This window comes from Vidua chalybeata, chromosome 5 (genome assembly GCF_026979565.1).
Source record: "Vidua chalybeata isolate OUT-0048 chromosome 5, bVidCha1 merged haplotype, whole genome shotgun sequence".
NCBI classification, from domain to species: Eukaryota; Metazoa; Chordata; class Aves; order Passeriformes; family Viduidae; genus Vidua; species Vidua chalybeata.
Genome location: NC_071534.1, coordinates 23,538,154 through 23,554,351, shown reverse-complemented (window position 1 = coordinate 23,554,351; position 16,198 = coordinate 23,538,154). Strand labels below are relative to the sequence as shown.

General features: G+C 39.8%; 1 protein-coding gene across 4 annotated transcripts in view; it reads left to right on the top strand.

The window, feature by feature from the left end:
- Nucleotides 1-16,198, top strand: part of CHST11 (carbohydrate sulfotransferase 11) — a 157,840-nt gene that overhangs the window by 51,960 nt on the left and 89,682 nt on the right. For all 4 annotated transcript variants that reach the window (XM_053943705.1, XM_053943704.1, XM_053943706.1 and 1 more), the window contains one exon: nt 14,029-14,114. In XM_053943705.1, the coding sequence (XP_053799680.1) occupies nt 14,029-14,114 (86 nt within the window). The remainder of the gene's footprint in view (nt 1-14,028; nt 14,115-16,198) is intronic.

Here is a 16,198-nt window from a genome sequence, read left to right as displayed (position 1 = left end):
CAAGGCCAGGTTGAATGGAGCTTTAAGCAACCTGGTCTAGTGGAAAGTGTCTTTTCCCATGGCAGGGGGGTTGGAACTAGATGATCTTTAAGGTCACTTCCAACCCAAACCATTCCGTGATTCTGTAATTACTGGTATGGCAAGATGACATAGGTAGGGAGAGCCTCCTGCTTAAAGGGACATTCCACAGTGAGGCATGAGGTCCTCGGTTCTGGGACTGGGCTGATGGAGGGTGCAGGCTTCAGGGCTGTTGTCCTCTCTGAGAAGGGAAGTAGGATAGTTGCAAGAGAAACAGTGAAATTGTCTTACCATGGTGATCAGAGTATACAACAAACCACCCTGTGTTTTAATTTCCTCATAGGATAAGTAGGACACAAACAAACATCTGCAGGTCATGGAATTAATCCTCTTCATGTGAGGAGGATCTAAATGAAATCACTTGTTACCTTCACCCTGCACTATTTACTTATATTGCAATTATCTTGGGGTCATCAGAAGCACTTATTTTTCAGTTTCACTCATATCCTCATCTATAGCCTTTGTATACCTCATTATTTGGGCAGTGTAAAACAGTAACAAAAAAAGAAGGAGATAGCTAAGTTCTTGAGCAAAAAGAGTCGGTGCTAGTGGTTTGAATTTGATTTTTTTAAAGTATGCGTATTCAGCTGTCCTTTGAAATTAGCACACGTTTTGTGGTAGCCATAAACACAATACTACAAATGCAGTTTCTGCATGGTTAGTGACAGTGGGGTTATTAGCTTGTGGTGTTCTCATTTTCTTTTCTATTTGGGGTTTCCATTACAAAAAAAAAAACATTCATAGCTGAGGTAGAGATAGGCAGTCTTAATTTCTAAGGCCATTTGTATTTACCTGACATTTTTTTCCAGCACTGATTTTAGCTGGAGCAGAGCCTTGATGGGAAGAGTAAAATTCTCATGCACCCTATCAGAAAGTAGCATGTAAAGTCTTGGACTACTTTCCATACTCACAGCCTTTAATTGTCTGAGGGATGACTGCTCCTTACTTAAACATTTGGGATAGAGAACTGAAAGTGAACATGTAAAAAGGAAAGGAAAAGCTACTGTTTGTTGAGAAATGGGAAAGCACTCAGCAATGTGGCCATCAAACATTTTGGCTGATTGTGTCTTTGTGTGCCTGTGACAATGCTCCTGGCCTTGAACTCTGTCATCTTTCTTGACTGTTTTAACTGCAGGAAAAACAAAGCCTCGAGTGAAAACTATAAGTAAGACCAGTCATGCCTCCTCATCTTCCTGCACTGTAGCTCTTGGCCTTGTAATTTGCCTGCCTCTCAAGCCTCTTGTTCATTATTTTTGGTTTCAGCTGATGCAGGGCCCCTGGGTAAATGGGGTCTCCTGGCAGTAGATGAGGGGAATGCATGGAGTGACAGAACTGAGCTGGGAATGGAGTACCGAGGTAGTGCAAGAAGTCTGCCAATCTCAGGAATGGAAGTAAAACCTGACATCCTAGGGGGACACATGGGAGAGGGCTGGTTTCTGTTTCCTCTTGAGCAGCTGAGTCCCCATGCCTTCAGCACCTCTTGTCCTCACCACCCCTTGCTCTGTGTTGAGCAGGACACAGGTTTCTGGCATGGTGGCCAGATTAGGGAGCAAGTTGGGATTTTTCTTGGCTTGTTACTTTAGAGGGTGGAAGAAGGGAGCTGGATTGTGGAGGAAAGATGAGGGAAGAGAAACGGTTAGCTGGGAAACAGCCTAAAGGATTGGTAGAGGCAGATAGGGGCAGCAGCAGCAGAGTAGCAAAGGCAATCATTTAGTGAGGGGAGAAAATAAAAGGTCAGAGAGGAATAAAGAGAGGATAATGATTCCAGAAAAATAGAATAGGTTTTGACAGGAAAATATTATGTCAAGAGCTTGATTAAATAGAGTCGCTGAAAAGTTGTATGTTCTGAAAAAAAGGTTATTGAATAAGAGACTACTATTAAATGAAAAATTCACGTGCCATTTTCTCTGAATATTACTTAAGCTTTCATTCTGAGAGTCCTGTAATGAAATAGAGAGAAGCAAAATACAGAGAATGGAAAGAAGAAACCAAAATAAACTGGCAATTCATTGTTGGATTTGAATAGTAGAACATAATGCAGCATGTTACAACTTTTGAAAATTGTTTACAAAATAAAAAAAAAAAAACCAAACCCCCCATCTGGCAGTGGGTTAAATATTGGTTTGCTGTTTCAACATCAATAATGCAAGTATATACTCACTCATGTATGGGTGTAATCTAGTCAGTCATATCATACCTGCACCAGTAGCTCCATGTAAGCACACAAATGGTGTCCTTCCCAGCTGAATAAAATGATTACACTGCTTTGCCTGCTGAGGACACAGGCAGACAGTCTCAGTAAATCTTCCTTTCACCTTTCACAGTTCAGGTGCAATTCCCAACCATGCAGAAGAACAGAGATCTGTTTGAGTTCATGGAGCTGAGATGATTTATCTCTGCTTGGAAAGGGATAATATGTGACAACCCCTTATTGTAAATTTGAAATCAAATCAGCTTTTTTTTTTCTTCACTTGTTGTGTTCTGTTATTTAACACAGCTTTTTACGTATAGTCCTTGGTAAAGGCTGTTTAATATTTAATGAAGACAAATGGAATTTTCAGAATAAAGTGTAAGAATTGCCCCAAAAGCAGCAGCCATCTGCGATAAGAGTGATCAGGAGGGAACAATCTGCCATTCAGCTCTGTGGCTGGAGAAAGCATCACTTAGACTGTAATTTTTATTCTGCTCTATATTTTAAAGCTAGAAGTGTAAAGTACTTTCAATTAAAATGCAGTTTCCATGTTTCAGCTTTCAAGAACTTGTAATAAAATTAACCCGTACAAAGCAAGACTGGAATACATCACAGAAGCCTTCTCTGCAGCCTTGGAAGGTTAAAGACAGGCAATGAGCCTAAATATCTTCTCAGAAATAAATGTTTTGAAATTAATTCTTCAAGCTGATAACCCTCTTTGTTTTAATGATACAATATTTAACTGTCAGAATTACTCCTATATACAGGTGATATGGGAATGAACAACCCAAAAGTTAAATTGACAAGTGAATGCATGTCAATTTTGCACGCATATTACTGATTTTAAAAACTTCTAACAGTTTTTAAAAATAGCTGTAACTGGGAAATCATCACTAAGCAAATACATTTCCCATGGGATCCCTGGGAGACCAGATTTTGGACTGATGCTTGTTAAATATTCGAATTTATCATCCAGAACAAAACATACTCATTTATTGATCAGATTTATGGAGGATGGAAAAGTTAGGGCAATGGTAAATGGAGAGTAAGAGACCTGCAAATCATTAATGCAGAATTGTAAATACCTAGTGACTTGGGTGGCAGCCTGGTTTTAGTCATCTAGCAGCAGTGAATGCATACAGGAATAAAATTTATGCTTACTTAGTAGAGGATCCTTTTTTGTTGGAAGTGAGGTCTGGAAAGGGCTTGAGGGTGATGATTCACCAGCTGGCCTGCCTGCTGCCTGGCACACCTGAGGGTGGAGGACAGGGCCAGCAAGGGGAGGTGGCACTTGCTCATCCTGTGGGTCCTGCCACAGCTTTTGCTGTGGTGCAGTGTCATGTGGGGCACCCTGGTGTCAACAAGCTGCAGTGTTAGCTTTGAGTGTGTTCAGAAGAAAGGAAGGAGTGATGAAGTGCCCAGAAACCTTGTCACAGAATAAAGGGAAGTTAGAAGGTGCCTTGATCATAAGTTACGTGCATAGAGGTGAGGAGACAGATGTACCACAAGATCAAGAGGCTGGAAGGTGCAGATACATCACATCAGCTTAGCAAAAGGGTGCGGTTGAAGAGGAATATTTGACATCAGATGAGTTTCTCAAGGTTTATTTTCTGGCAAATTTAGAAACAAGATGAGCTGTCTTTCTGGAAGGTGAACTATTGCTTACTTGGGAATTATTTTAGGAAAATCTTCTGAAAAGGGTGCTTTCCTTTCTTTCCTCTCCTGCTCTTTCAGTCCTTCTCTGAGTGAGGCATCACAATGGCAAGAACAGCATTTGTTCCCTACAGAAGAACTTTTTGAATCCTTGCCTCTGTCAAGCAGTTTTGTTGCCTGTCTCCTTCAGAACGATACTGTCGGAGAAATCTTGGATTTTAGCTACTTATTGGTCACCAGCTGCAACACTAACAGAGTTTCTCAATGCAGTTGGCAGGCCATTTTACTGAAAGCAAAGCTTAGTATTTTACATGCTAATTATTAAATAATGTTATTACCAGTAGAAGTCACATAGGTATCCAGTGTTCTGGAGCCTGTTGAAGTGCTGTGTGATTCCTTCATTCCCATATAATTCAGAGGAAAACTGCTTGCATAGTGGCCTCATGCTATTTGTGCATGTTGCTTTTATATGTATATAGCATATCCATATTATTTGGACGGAGAGTCCCAGTCAATTAAAAATGTTTAGTTTATCCTATTTGTCAGTGATACCAGAATATGTATCTTTTACAACTGCTGCCTGTTCTGGTTCCCCTTTGAATGCTCTCATTGGATGTAAAATCACAGAAAAAAGCATTCCTTGTTCGCTCCTTTTTCCTCTGGGGTGTGCCTTCAGGAGGTGGAGTTGGTATACTTGTCTCATTCACTTGTGTATGTGTGAGGCATGGTTGCATTTCCTCACTGTAGACAAAAGTCCATCAAAAGGTTTTAATTAAAGTCATTGAAATGATGGGGGCAGTGGAAGGAGGCAGATGAAGGGAGTAGGACCACATAAAGATAAGCAGGCACTGAGACCTCGGTGCATTTGCCATGCTGAATGGTTTTCTTGTGTTTTGAGAATTTCTCCTCAGAGAAAGACAGATCCAGAGTGCTCAGTGCTTCACACGGGGCTGGCTGTAAAGCTGGGCTCTATAATGGAAATACAGATTATGCTAATTGAGATGAAGTTTTTTAGCGCTAATGTGTATTTTACTCTTCTGTGTGGTGAAGTGCAGTCTGGGTCTGAGGGAGCTGACAATGTCCTATTCATATGTAAAATGTTGTGAAGGATATGTGGTTTGGGGTGTTTCAAAAGTGCCACATGAGGGGATTCCTACATCTGAAAGCAATATTATCCATGTACACTCATTGCTAATGGAGAAAGGAGCATGTGAAAGCAACTTCCCAGCCTCCCTGTATGGATGTGTGGATCCTGCTGGAAGAAGGCAGGAGTGGTAGAGAACTTCTGTGGTCCAGTGGGGCAGGACATGGGGCCAGCATTCCTCTACAGACCTGGAGCTGTGCTGATCTCAGTCAGCTGAGGCAATGTACAGCTGCTGGGAAAGTAAAAGATCTTGCAAAGAAACCCGTTGCGTCTCTGTGCCTTGGGATTACTTGGAGTTTAGAAGTATTAGACAGAATAAACTCTTGGACTAAGGCAGTAAGCCCAGCTGTGTATTAATTATTCGTTAGGACAGCTTTCAAATCTGAGAATCAGGCCTTGCTGTCTGTGATACTTTCTTCCTTTTAATATCAGCATTTGGCCTTCACGTTGCCGAGGAAGATGCATTCTTAATTTGTGAGAGCTCATCTGCTAATCCAACAAGCTGCGGTCATAATCCTCTTTGCCATAATGAATGACTGCTCTGGAAGCAATTACTGCAGGATTTCATACTTTCTTTTCTGCTTATCGAATTCTTTAGTGCTTCTTTTTTGTAAAGAAAATTGTTGCTCATAAATGACAGTAAAGTATCAGGGGGCTGTGACTGCACTAAAATACTGGGGGCACTGCTTCAGTGGTGGTAAATCTTGGTCTATCTGGACTTGTTGCTAGGCCAGGAATGACCTGAGTTCCTTGGCTTCTGTTTGTCAGGTCAGGTGTGCATATGTGTGCAAGCATTGCTTCTACCTCAAGTTCAGACACCACAAGTTTGTGCCTTGCATTGCTCCAGGTTAAAAAGACTGCTGCAGCTCTATTTTCTATTCTGCTTGGCTTGTGAGAAGACTTGCTGTGCATTTCAGTATATCCATTGCAAATATGATTTTGTGTTTCATCTTCTGTGCACATCTGTTGAAGAATAGCAAAGAAACAGTAGCTCAAATAGACCGCAGCTGCAGCAGCCGTCCTTTTCTTTTTGACTGTGATTCAAGATAAATGCTTTTAAAATTACAGCTTTCTAAAGAAACCTTCCTCTTTTAAAGGTTTTTCTCTCCCTCTTTTTTTTTTTTTGTGAGCTCATAAATCATTTTTGTTAAGTAGACTAGTACTACCAGTAAGTAGTGGGAAATTTAGAAAAAGAAATCCAGCTTCTTATTTTTTTTAGGACAATGCAAATGTACAGCTTTTTTTCCCCTGGACCTACATTTACATAGTTTTCTTTTGAACTTACATCAGAGAGATAGGATATAACCAACTATCTACAACCTTGAAAACTAGGCTGATAAGAAGACTAGAGTAGAAAATTTAGCTCTTTGCTATGAAGACAACCCAGCAGCAGATATGCCTGCTGCTGTTGTTACTACAGTTAGTATCTAGAAAATGGAGGAAGGCATATTTAGAAACCTGTAAGCCTCATTAGAAATCTTCCTACCTTCCCAGATTATTGCAGTCTCATTTGCCAAAACACATGCCTGACTTGTAATGGAAAAGTAGGAAAAAGTGTAATGTCCAGAGAGAATTTTTCTTTGCATTTGATGTAGTGGATCCACAGTGTCCCTTCATGCAAATTCATAATGCACGTGTTTGTTTGTGAAATACATATGTTTCAATTCATAATTCCTAAGCTTCTAACTTCATTTGTAGAAAGTTGCATTTGAGATGGGGAAAAAAAAGAAACAGAGATATTAAGTTGATGTAGATGGCAAAAAAAAATTATTTATGAACACTTAGAAGTACTTCAGCGAGAAAAGAAATATACTATTTTGATCAATATTTTGTGACATCTGGCTTTGTTAATTGATGACATAAATTACAGCATTCTCAGAGGTGAGCAGACAGCTGAGATGGTCAGTGATCCATCCAGAATGGACCTGTGAAATATTGTGATGCCCCCAGATCTGCATTTCATGCCAGAGAAAACAAGGCTGTATCAGAAGATTTCTGACAAAGTCTAATATGATTTGTAGTTTGCACCCACCAAAACTTGCAGTGTTTAAGAAGCCTGTGTGTTTGAGATAAACAAAAGAGAGCTCTCTCATGGGAGTAGTAAAGCCTGTGGAAAAGTCTCTCGATTTAAGTTTGTGGTTAAGTTCTTGAGACTTCTAAAGAAATGCTGTATAGATTAACTTTTTTTTTAATTACTGGAAAAAAGTTTCTCATTGTTCATTAACAGGGAAGATGTTGAGCTAATTTATGCCACATGCAATGTCCGTAGGGTGACCAAAGATCTAAGTCTCTGCATAATTTCACCCAAGGATATTAACTTCCCCACTGTGCCCAATTAAATTCATCCCCATGCTAATCTGAGAACAAACAGGATAAAATACAAATTTGTTTCTGGAAAACTGTCTGAAGCAAAAAGGAATTAAATATCTCTCTATTCTTTGGAGGGCCTTTACAACTTTTGTAATTAGTGATTAGAGCCAAGAAACAGACGTTGAGATTAATTTCCTTACTGTGCCAGGATTTATTTCACATAACCTCAACCATTTAGGATTGCTGGTCAGTGGAAAGGAGAGGAGCCATCTCCAGAGCCCCTTGGGGTGGCCCATCTCTGCAGGTGTGGCTCTCTGTTAATTGTGGGAGCTTAAGTGAGTAGCTTATAGAAATCTCACTTCCTAATATGAATTCAGAATGTAGCAGCTGATAGGTTTTGTGGAAGTTCTTGGGGTCTTTGCCTCTACTTTTCTGAACTGGAAAAGTGAGGATTGTTACTTTGCTGGTCCCTGGCCCCATATCTGGCAGCTTTCCTGCTCTTCTCGGCTATAATCATTTCACTAAGGTGTGATCTCTTTATTTTTTTATCCCTTGCTTTTGTTGTATCCATTGTTGTTTGTTTCCCAAGCTAAGTAAACCCTTGTTTTTGTAGTTACTGTCTGGTGTAAGGTAAAATCTGTTCTCCATTGATAAACAGAAGAATTGTCACATTCTCTGGGTTTAAGACTTTGGCATTCTTATATACAATGCCTAATCTGATTTTTACTTTCTAAAGATAGATCTCTCAAGCTCCAGGGAAGAAAGCTGCAATGTTGCCTTAAGAAATCAAAAGAGACCAGATAAGAATTTAGTCATAAATCCTTTTACCTGTGGTCTCCAGATGAAGGACCAATAATTTAGACTAAAATCCTGAGCTGAATGCAGCAAAGGCCCCAGATGTCACAAGATGTTGATATCAATCCATTGATCTTTGTGAACCCCTGCTGAAGGATTAGTGTTCATAAATCATTGCCTGGAGAGCTATCTCAAAGTCTCCTTACTCAAGCTTTTGCATTCACTCCTCTTGTTCCTGGTTGCTGATTAAAAATTAACCCTTTCATACCATTTAGTATCCTTAGCCTGATTACTCAGTAGAAGGGAGCATAGGAATTTTAATGACATTTGAAATTAATTACACTTCTTGTTGCTGAGTTTCCTATTTTGCCTGTGGTTTAAACTTGGCTGAAATCTTGCACAGCAAATTGTTGTAAATTATTATGGAAGACTCGTTTTCCTGAAGCAGAACGAGCTGTTTACTAATCACAAGCTTGTTCAGCATGATTTTGGCTATCTGTCGGAAAGGTACGAGGACAAGATGTTCCAAACTGAACAATAAAAAACCAAAATCAGTCCCAAACCTCTGAGGAACTCTGAGAAAAGGCTACTTCCTTGGGTCACTTACTTCAACTCTGCCCTGAGTGTTACCATGCTTCAAGAACATTGGATGTGCAAAATGTTGTTGGATTGAACCTTGCTTGATTTGTATTTGGATATGACCAGCTTGCCTTGAGCATAATTCTTGCCAGTGCAGACAGAACATTGTTTCATAATACCATTTACAGAAGAATGTTTACAATTGGGCTATAGATGTCTCACTGTGGTTAAGGTGTTTGGTGTAATATTGAAATATGTATTCCAGTGCTTCATCCTCTATACCAAATAGAAGTGATTTTCTGTGCTGCTTTGGGGTCATAGTAGAAATCTATGCAAGAAAAACCACGTCCAGGTCTTTAGCTGAAGAGAATCTCTGAACTTTCAGTATAGGTATAATTATATATTTTTGCTTTGATTTAAAAATTCAGGAAGTTTAAAGGCAGTAGCTTGTGTGAACATGGCTGGAGATGGCAAAGGTGTAAGTAACCATTTTGGTGCTGCTAACTTGCCACTACCAAGTGGCTGTGATTTTTCTGTCTAGGTTGGGTAGGGAATGTTTAGGTGAATGGTTGGCCCTAACCCAGTGGGTTACAGATCAAGGGAAAGCTACTATGTTATGTACCTGCTCTTTGCTGTCCAGAAGATGTTCCATGGAATGCATTAACTCTGGCTTGAAATTAGGAGTGGTTGGGCAGGAGGAGAGTGATGGATTAGCTGGAGAGCAGTGTACTTCAGCCAAAAGAAGCAACCATTTTCAGCCTCTCATGCAGAAATCAGACCAAAAATGAAGAGCAATCAGACCAAAAAGAGGAATATAGTGGGCTTGTTTCTTTCAAAAAAAGAACAGAATCTGATCCTCATCCGGAGTCTCACCATACTGCTGCCAGTGCATACTGTTTCCTCCTCATTGGGAAAACTTGTATCCCAATAGGAGGAATGAATTATGTATGTCAGCTTTAAGCAATGCTGTATTAGGGAATTTTGTTCTTTGTGCTTTAGATCAGTGTAATGAAAAGTTAAATATTAATATGTCCTTAGAATCTTTCTCAAATATTTGTAATATGAGGCTTAATTTAAGAGGCAGTGAACAGAGGTAAATTTTTTACATTTGGCTTTTGTTATCATGCCAGTAATTAGAGTACTCCAAGCAATGTAAATTAAATGTTGCCAAGTAGGGAAGCAGTTGCTAGATAGCAGCCAGGTACCTTTTAATATATACAGAAGTCATGGAAACTGGAGCCTCAGACATCTATGAGATAGTAGAATGGTAGTGATAGAGATGGCTGCTGAATACAGGCACCCATCCTTGAAATGCCACTTGTCTCTCTCAGTGCTGAGGAAGGAGTGGCAGTTACTTTGTGTGTCTCTTCCAGCAAAGTCTCCTCTGGGACTTACTCCCACACAGACTTGTGAGAATTGTTTGATTTGCCCTTCTGACACTGTGAGAAGGTCATCGTTACAGCTTTCAGTCTCCAAAAATCTTGGTTCCCATGATTTCTGCCCGACCCCCTTTCACTTTGTCTAGGTAGTTGCAGGGTTCACATTCATTTTAGGCCAATAATCTCCCAATAGAAGTGCTATCATGTCCCCTGTCTCAGTTTTTTCTATCTCCTGATAGGGAGAGGCAGAAATTGTATTTATACGGCTTCTTACATTCAGTATTTTCTCTAGAGGTCTCCAGTTCTGGGATAGGGTCTTTGGAGGTTACCAAGTGTGTTAGAAATGCCTTCTTGCCAAGGAGAGGTGACAGATTAAGCCTGGGTCACGTGTTTCCATGTGAATGATCTTCAGTGTTCTTGTCCTAAGTGTGCTGTAACTCAAAGGTCAGATTCCTGCTCTTGGTACTGGTGGGTCTAAATGGAGTTTTCTGGAAGTTGAAGCTGTGTACAGATGCTTCTGTTCTGAGATGATTTAAAGCCTACACACTCCTCTCTATGTATGCATACACAGCTGATTGTTGTGTTGATAAGCAGGGCTGTTTATCTTCCTCTTTTGAGAAATTGAAATTTGGTGCCTAGATAGCATCCTCTACAAACTTCCTTATTAGATTCATAACTAGTGGTTCCACACATATTTTAGCAAGATGGGCCAAGGCTGCATTTTTGACAAATCATTCCTGGGAATGGAACAAAGGTCTTGTTTTTACAGCTCTTTTAGTATTTTAGTAACAAACTCACAATTCATTCAGTTGCTCACACTCCTGGCTAAATTCAGGGAATTCATGTTCTTGCTGCACTTGCAGTATTAACACTACTCTTGAATCATTAGACACTGAATGCTGCTGATCTTAAAGGTCTTTTACAACCTAGACAATTCTAAATTTCTTTGTCAGCTGCTTCACACTGTTGGTGTGCGTGAACGTGATCTTTTGAGCAGTTCTTGGAGCCATGCATATGCAGTTCTTATCATTAGATTATAATTAACCATAATTATGTATGGAGATCAGCCCAAGCCATAAAATGTAGATTTAGATATTTACTATGCTAATGAGATTTGGTGAGGATAAAGGGCTTGATTTTTTTAATTTTCGCTTCCACAATGGTGTGACAGATCCTTAGCAAAAGTGTTGTTAAAATTAGTAGAGCTGCAGTTACCCTCCATACTACAGTTCTTCTTACTGCAGATTGCTGTAGGTGAGGGTCAGGCCCAAAAGGTTTTGTTATTGGCATAATGAAGCACTGCCTCAGAGAAGCTGAGATGGTAGAAAACATGTTGGTAAGAGGTAAGTGTGAGGTAAGTGTGCCCACAGACATGCCAGAAAGTGTTTTGAACTATATAAAAACATTCCTGATAGTTATTCACTTGAGGACAGTTGTACAAACAGTGCAGGTGGGATTTCTGCTGAGGAAATGGGCGTATTCACCTTTATTTTGATGCTGCAGTAAAATCCCAGGCACAAGTACTTTCCAGTTGTGCACAGATGTGCTGTGTACAGTTGTACCAGGGCGTGCTGTTCTGGCATCAATAAATAGGAGACCAAGTGCAGTGTTGCTATGCTAACCCCACAGTCTTATTCTAAAGGCTTTATTGAAAAAACAAAACCAATTAAGTAATGCTGGAAGTGATAAAATAGGCTGAATCACCTCTATGATTAAGGCTCTACATTACCGTTTAGCTTTTGCTGGGGAAATAGCTTTCTCTATGTCTGTTTACATCTGGAAACAAATCTTTTGTGTTGTGTAAATAATTTAATCTTTATTACTGTTACTGCTGCATATAAAGTGTTGATACCTGCTGGCTAAGTGAAGTAGGAAGGGATGGATATACTTATGCACTGTGCTTTTTACTGTATTTAATGGAAATGAAAAGTGAAATAACAAGTTAGGGAACACCACACTAGAATTGTTATTCTTCTTAATTTTAGAACAAAGCATCAGTGTTGCAGGACCTCAGTTAATCACAGTCTAATGAGCTGGATATACTAAAATGTTCCCCTCTCCCTTTCCCCCTGCTGTGGTGTTTTAATGTGCTTTGCCCTTGAGTAGAAGGCTTCATTTTGGAAAGGCTTCTTTATTGAGGAAGGGGCTACAAAATTATTTTGAAAGCTTCTCTGGACACAGTTGTGATACAAGAGCATGGATGGGGATGAGGTGGACAGGAGCTCTGTAATTAGAATGGCTGCTGTATGTCTCACATCCTCACTTGAACATTTTCTTCCTAGAACCACTTCCAGTCTTTGGAAGTTGACATTACTGTGACATTTTTTAAAAGTTTTAACTCTTAAAACACATTGTAAGTTATCTTTTAAAAAGGCACATTAGCACAGAAATGGAGGAATTGCAAAATTTGTCTGCATGACTAAAAATGCTCAGAATTTTATCAGGTGTTTAAATGTGTCAAATAAAATTATTGCCTCTACTAACATTACTGTCCTAATTGTGAAGGAAATTGAAGCCAGTTTGTTTACTGAATATGTCTGCCTCCTGCCACAAGACCTGTGGAATCTGTCTGCTTAGGAGAAAAAGCAACCCAGCATGTTATTAGATAATTGCCTCATATTGAAAAATAGATATGAAGTGAGTGAAGGAATCAATTATGTTTCCAGATTGGACTGTGTACAGTTTTCTGTGGTTTATATTACTTGATGTATCAATTATGATATTAGGCTTCAATATTAAAATGTTACTGGACTGCATTCTCTGACTTGGCTTGAAGCCCACAATAGCGCGTCTGCAAGTGGTGCAGCTCATTGTTCTAGGACACTTCAATAGTTTCTGGTTGCAAAATGTGGCAAGAGGTGATAAAAGCATGCCTGACTCGGCTTACCATGATGTTCCAGCAGGAACATCTCTTTTTTCCCTTTTTTGTTTTTTTGGTTACGTCTTAATCAAACGTTGATGAGACAGATCTTCCCTTGCTGCAATGCTGGATGTGCCTGATGCTCTTTCTGGAGTTCCCAGGGCGAGCTGGGGGCAGAAGAGTGTTAGTAGAGGATGATGTGAGCCATTTGAGATAAGCACAGCAAGCTTTTGTTTTTCTCCTGACTACAGAAGGTGGAGCTGATTGTCTTCTTATTGGGTTTTATGGCCACAGAGGTCTAACTTGAAGGTGATGGTCTGCATCTCTGCTGGGGCTTAGGCCAACACTTCTCCTGAAAAATTTGTCACCCAAAATGCTCCTTGATCAGACCTTTGACAAAGCCTTTGGTTTGAAAGCCAGCTGGTCTTTAATGGTCTAACACAATGCATGATGTTCTGTGGATCAGTCAAATTCCCAGTTATAATATGTAAAACAAAATTGTGGCAAGAAGGGCAGCAGTGTTTGATTGTATTATATTATGATATTGTATTGAGTGTGTTGTGTACTGATGAGTATCTGTTCTAGGAGAAACAGAAGACTTAGGCCAAAAGCTTTAAAATCATGCATTTTAATATGAGGTTCCTCTGTACACCTGTGTTTAGGCTGAGAGAGGCTCAGACATTTCCTCTCAGAGGCTGATTATAGGAATCCATTCAACCCCTTCCTGGTGATCAGAGAAGCAGGTGTTTGGCACTGCTGAAAATTGGGTTGCTTTGGTGCCCATGCTTGAATTTTTGTGCACCCGAACTGAGAGTTGTTGCATAACAACTTTTTCAATGGAGCTTTCATTTTCAGTAACTTCCACAATAAAGGATTAAGCTCTTGGACAATTGCTAGGGAAAGGAAAATCAGGAGTTAAGTGACAACACTGTCTAGAATCCTATGATCTGTCAGAAAATTTTTTCTTTCTGTAGGTATTGCAATTGCTTTTTGCCAGCCAGTGTTGCTAACGTGTACTAATTTCAATTTCCCCTTGCAGTAATGCGTAGAAATCCATTCGGGATGGACATTTGCTGTCGGAAAGGATCCAGAAGCCCACTCCAGGAACTGTATAATCCCACCCAGGTGAGTGTCTTGTAGTTATAATTAAGCTTCCCACTCCAGCATACAAATAGTCTCTTTTGATAATATTTTGGTCTGTTTTTCTTATTTACATGCAACAGCTGCCTTCATTCAGGAGAACTGATCCTGGAACCTGCAGGGTTTAGCTATAAAATTCTACAGTTTGAGTTAAAAGCCTGATTTTTAAAGGCTTTTAGTCATCTTAATGATGTGGACTCCTCCAAAATCTTTTCTTAGGTACCCAAAAGCCTTAAAAGGATACCTAGCTAGAAACCAAGGCATTGTGTTGACACAGACTGGCAGGGTGGGGTGAGAGAATGTGACATGATCTACATGAGACAAGGAGTGCAGTAAGACTGTAAATTGCAATAATAATACATTAATATCATTTATATGACTTTCAGGTAGCCAGCTGCCTTTCTTGTCCTGGTCCATGGCTTGTATTGAGTCTAGACAAACACTGTAGCTCATGTTCTTCCTTACATTGTGTGCTATTCAACACCTGACTGTCTTGATGGGAGCTTAGGACCTCAGAGCAATAACCTCAGTGATTGCTCTTTTTGTGACAAGCAGCATAAGAAAACTACCTGAAATTCATGCTCCTGTTTGCTCCTTTAGATCAATTTATTCCCTACATGTGGGCTGAATTGGCACATTCAGGAGAAGCCTTTCCTGTTGGCAGCTGAGAGGAAGTGCTGCCATTGAGAGAAAATGCCAGCTGACTATTAAACATATTTATTAAAGTTTAACAACCGCCTATTATATATTTATCCATCAATGAATACATTGAGTTTTACTAAATTGGCTATTAGGGAAAGTGACTATCCCAGTAAATCTAACTTGTTAGATTTAACAAGGCAATAAATGTTTTAAATACTATTTGATTATGAAGAGACTCACTATATACTGTGCAAAATGAAGTCTGAGGGATTTAAAGTATTTACATAAAGAATTGACAGCAGCCCAAAGATACGTGATATCGGTTGTGAAGCACAGTAAAGCTCCATTTGTCTGTTAATGTTGTTTTTATGAACACAGGCTGACTTTCTAATTCAATTCAAATTCTGGGCATGGCTGGGAACATAAGTTTGTCATTCTGTTATACTGCCCTTTATTGACCATTATGGGAGTCAGCATTGCATAAATGGGAAGCGCATGCAGAAGCCCTGAAGAGGAACAATCCAGTGCTGCAAAGGAAAACTATTAGCATTTGGAGGTCAAATTTAAAGACTCTTTGCAGATGTTCAAGAGGAGAAGGTAAGGGAAAAGAGACTAGCTGAGTAATTAGTCTCTCTGGGGTCTGCTGTGTGTCAGTCAAGACCTTTTGCCCTTTAACATTATTAAAGGCCAAGCTGTAGGAAAGAAACATCCCCATCCACTGAAGGGCTATAATCCCAGAGCCCTTGCAAACTTGGACAACTGAAAAGATTTCCTGAGCTTCTTGAAGGAGGAGACATAGCTGGCAGCTCCTTCCTTTCTGTGTACCCTGACCAAGTGAACCATTAGCATCCCTTTCTGGACTCACCTGTGAGCCAGCCAGTGTCAATGTTTGAGGGAGTGCAGCAGTTCTGGCAGCTGATATTGAACTAAAGATTTTTATTGTTATTGAAGTTATTGATGTTTTTTATGCAGAAGTGTTTCCATCAGCTTGCTGATACCCATTTTTATGAAGCTTTTAATTTTTGTTTGTTTCTTTGTTTTTAGTTGGTGCTTGATTTTTTTGGAAGGGGTTTTGCATGCCGCCCTCAGTACTAGAGGAACAGACAAATGAGCATATGCAATCTGGGAGAACAGTAATATGAAAAGGCAGTGAGTAGAGGCTGCCAGAGGAAACAACAGGTTGGAGATGACACCTAGAATATATATGGGGTTTTTTGGGTTTTTTTTTTTTTGTTGTTTTTTTTTTTTTTTCCATTTGTGGCCAGAGAGGTCTCACCTTTCTTAAGGTGGCAGATTAGAGATGTTGTATATTTTGGCAGGAGGGTGCTTGTTCCTCAAGAGTTCACTTGTACTTGCAAGGGTGGGGGGATGGAGATCCTGGCAGTTGGAACAAGATGATCTTTGAGGTTTCTTCCAGCCCAAACCAA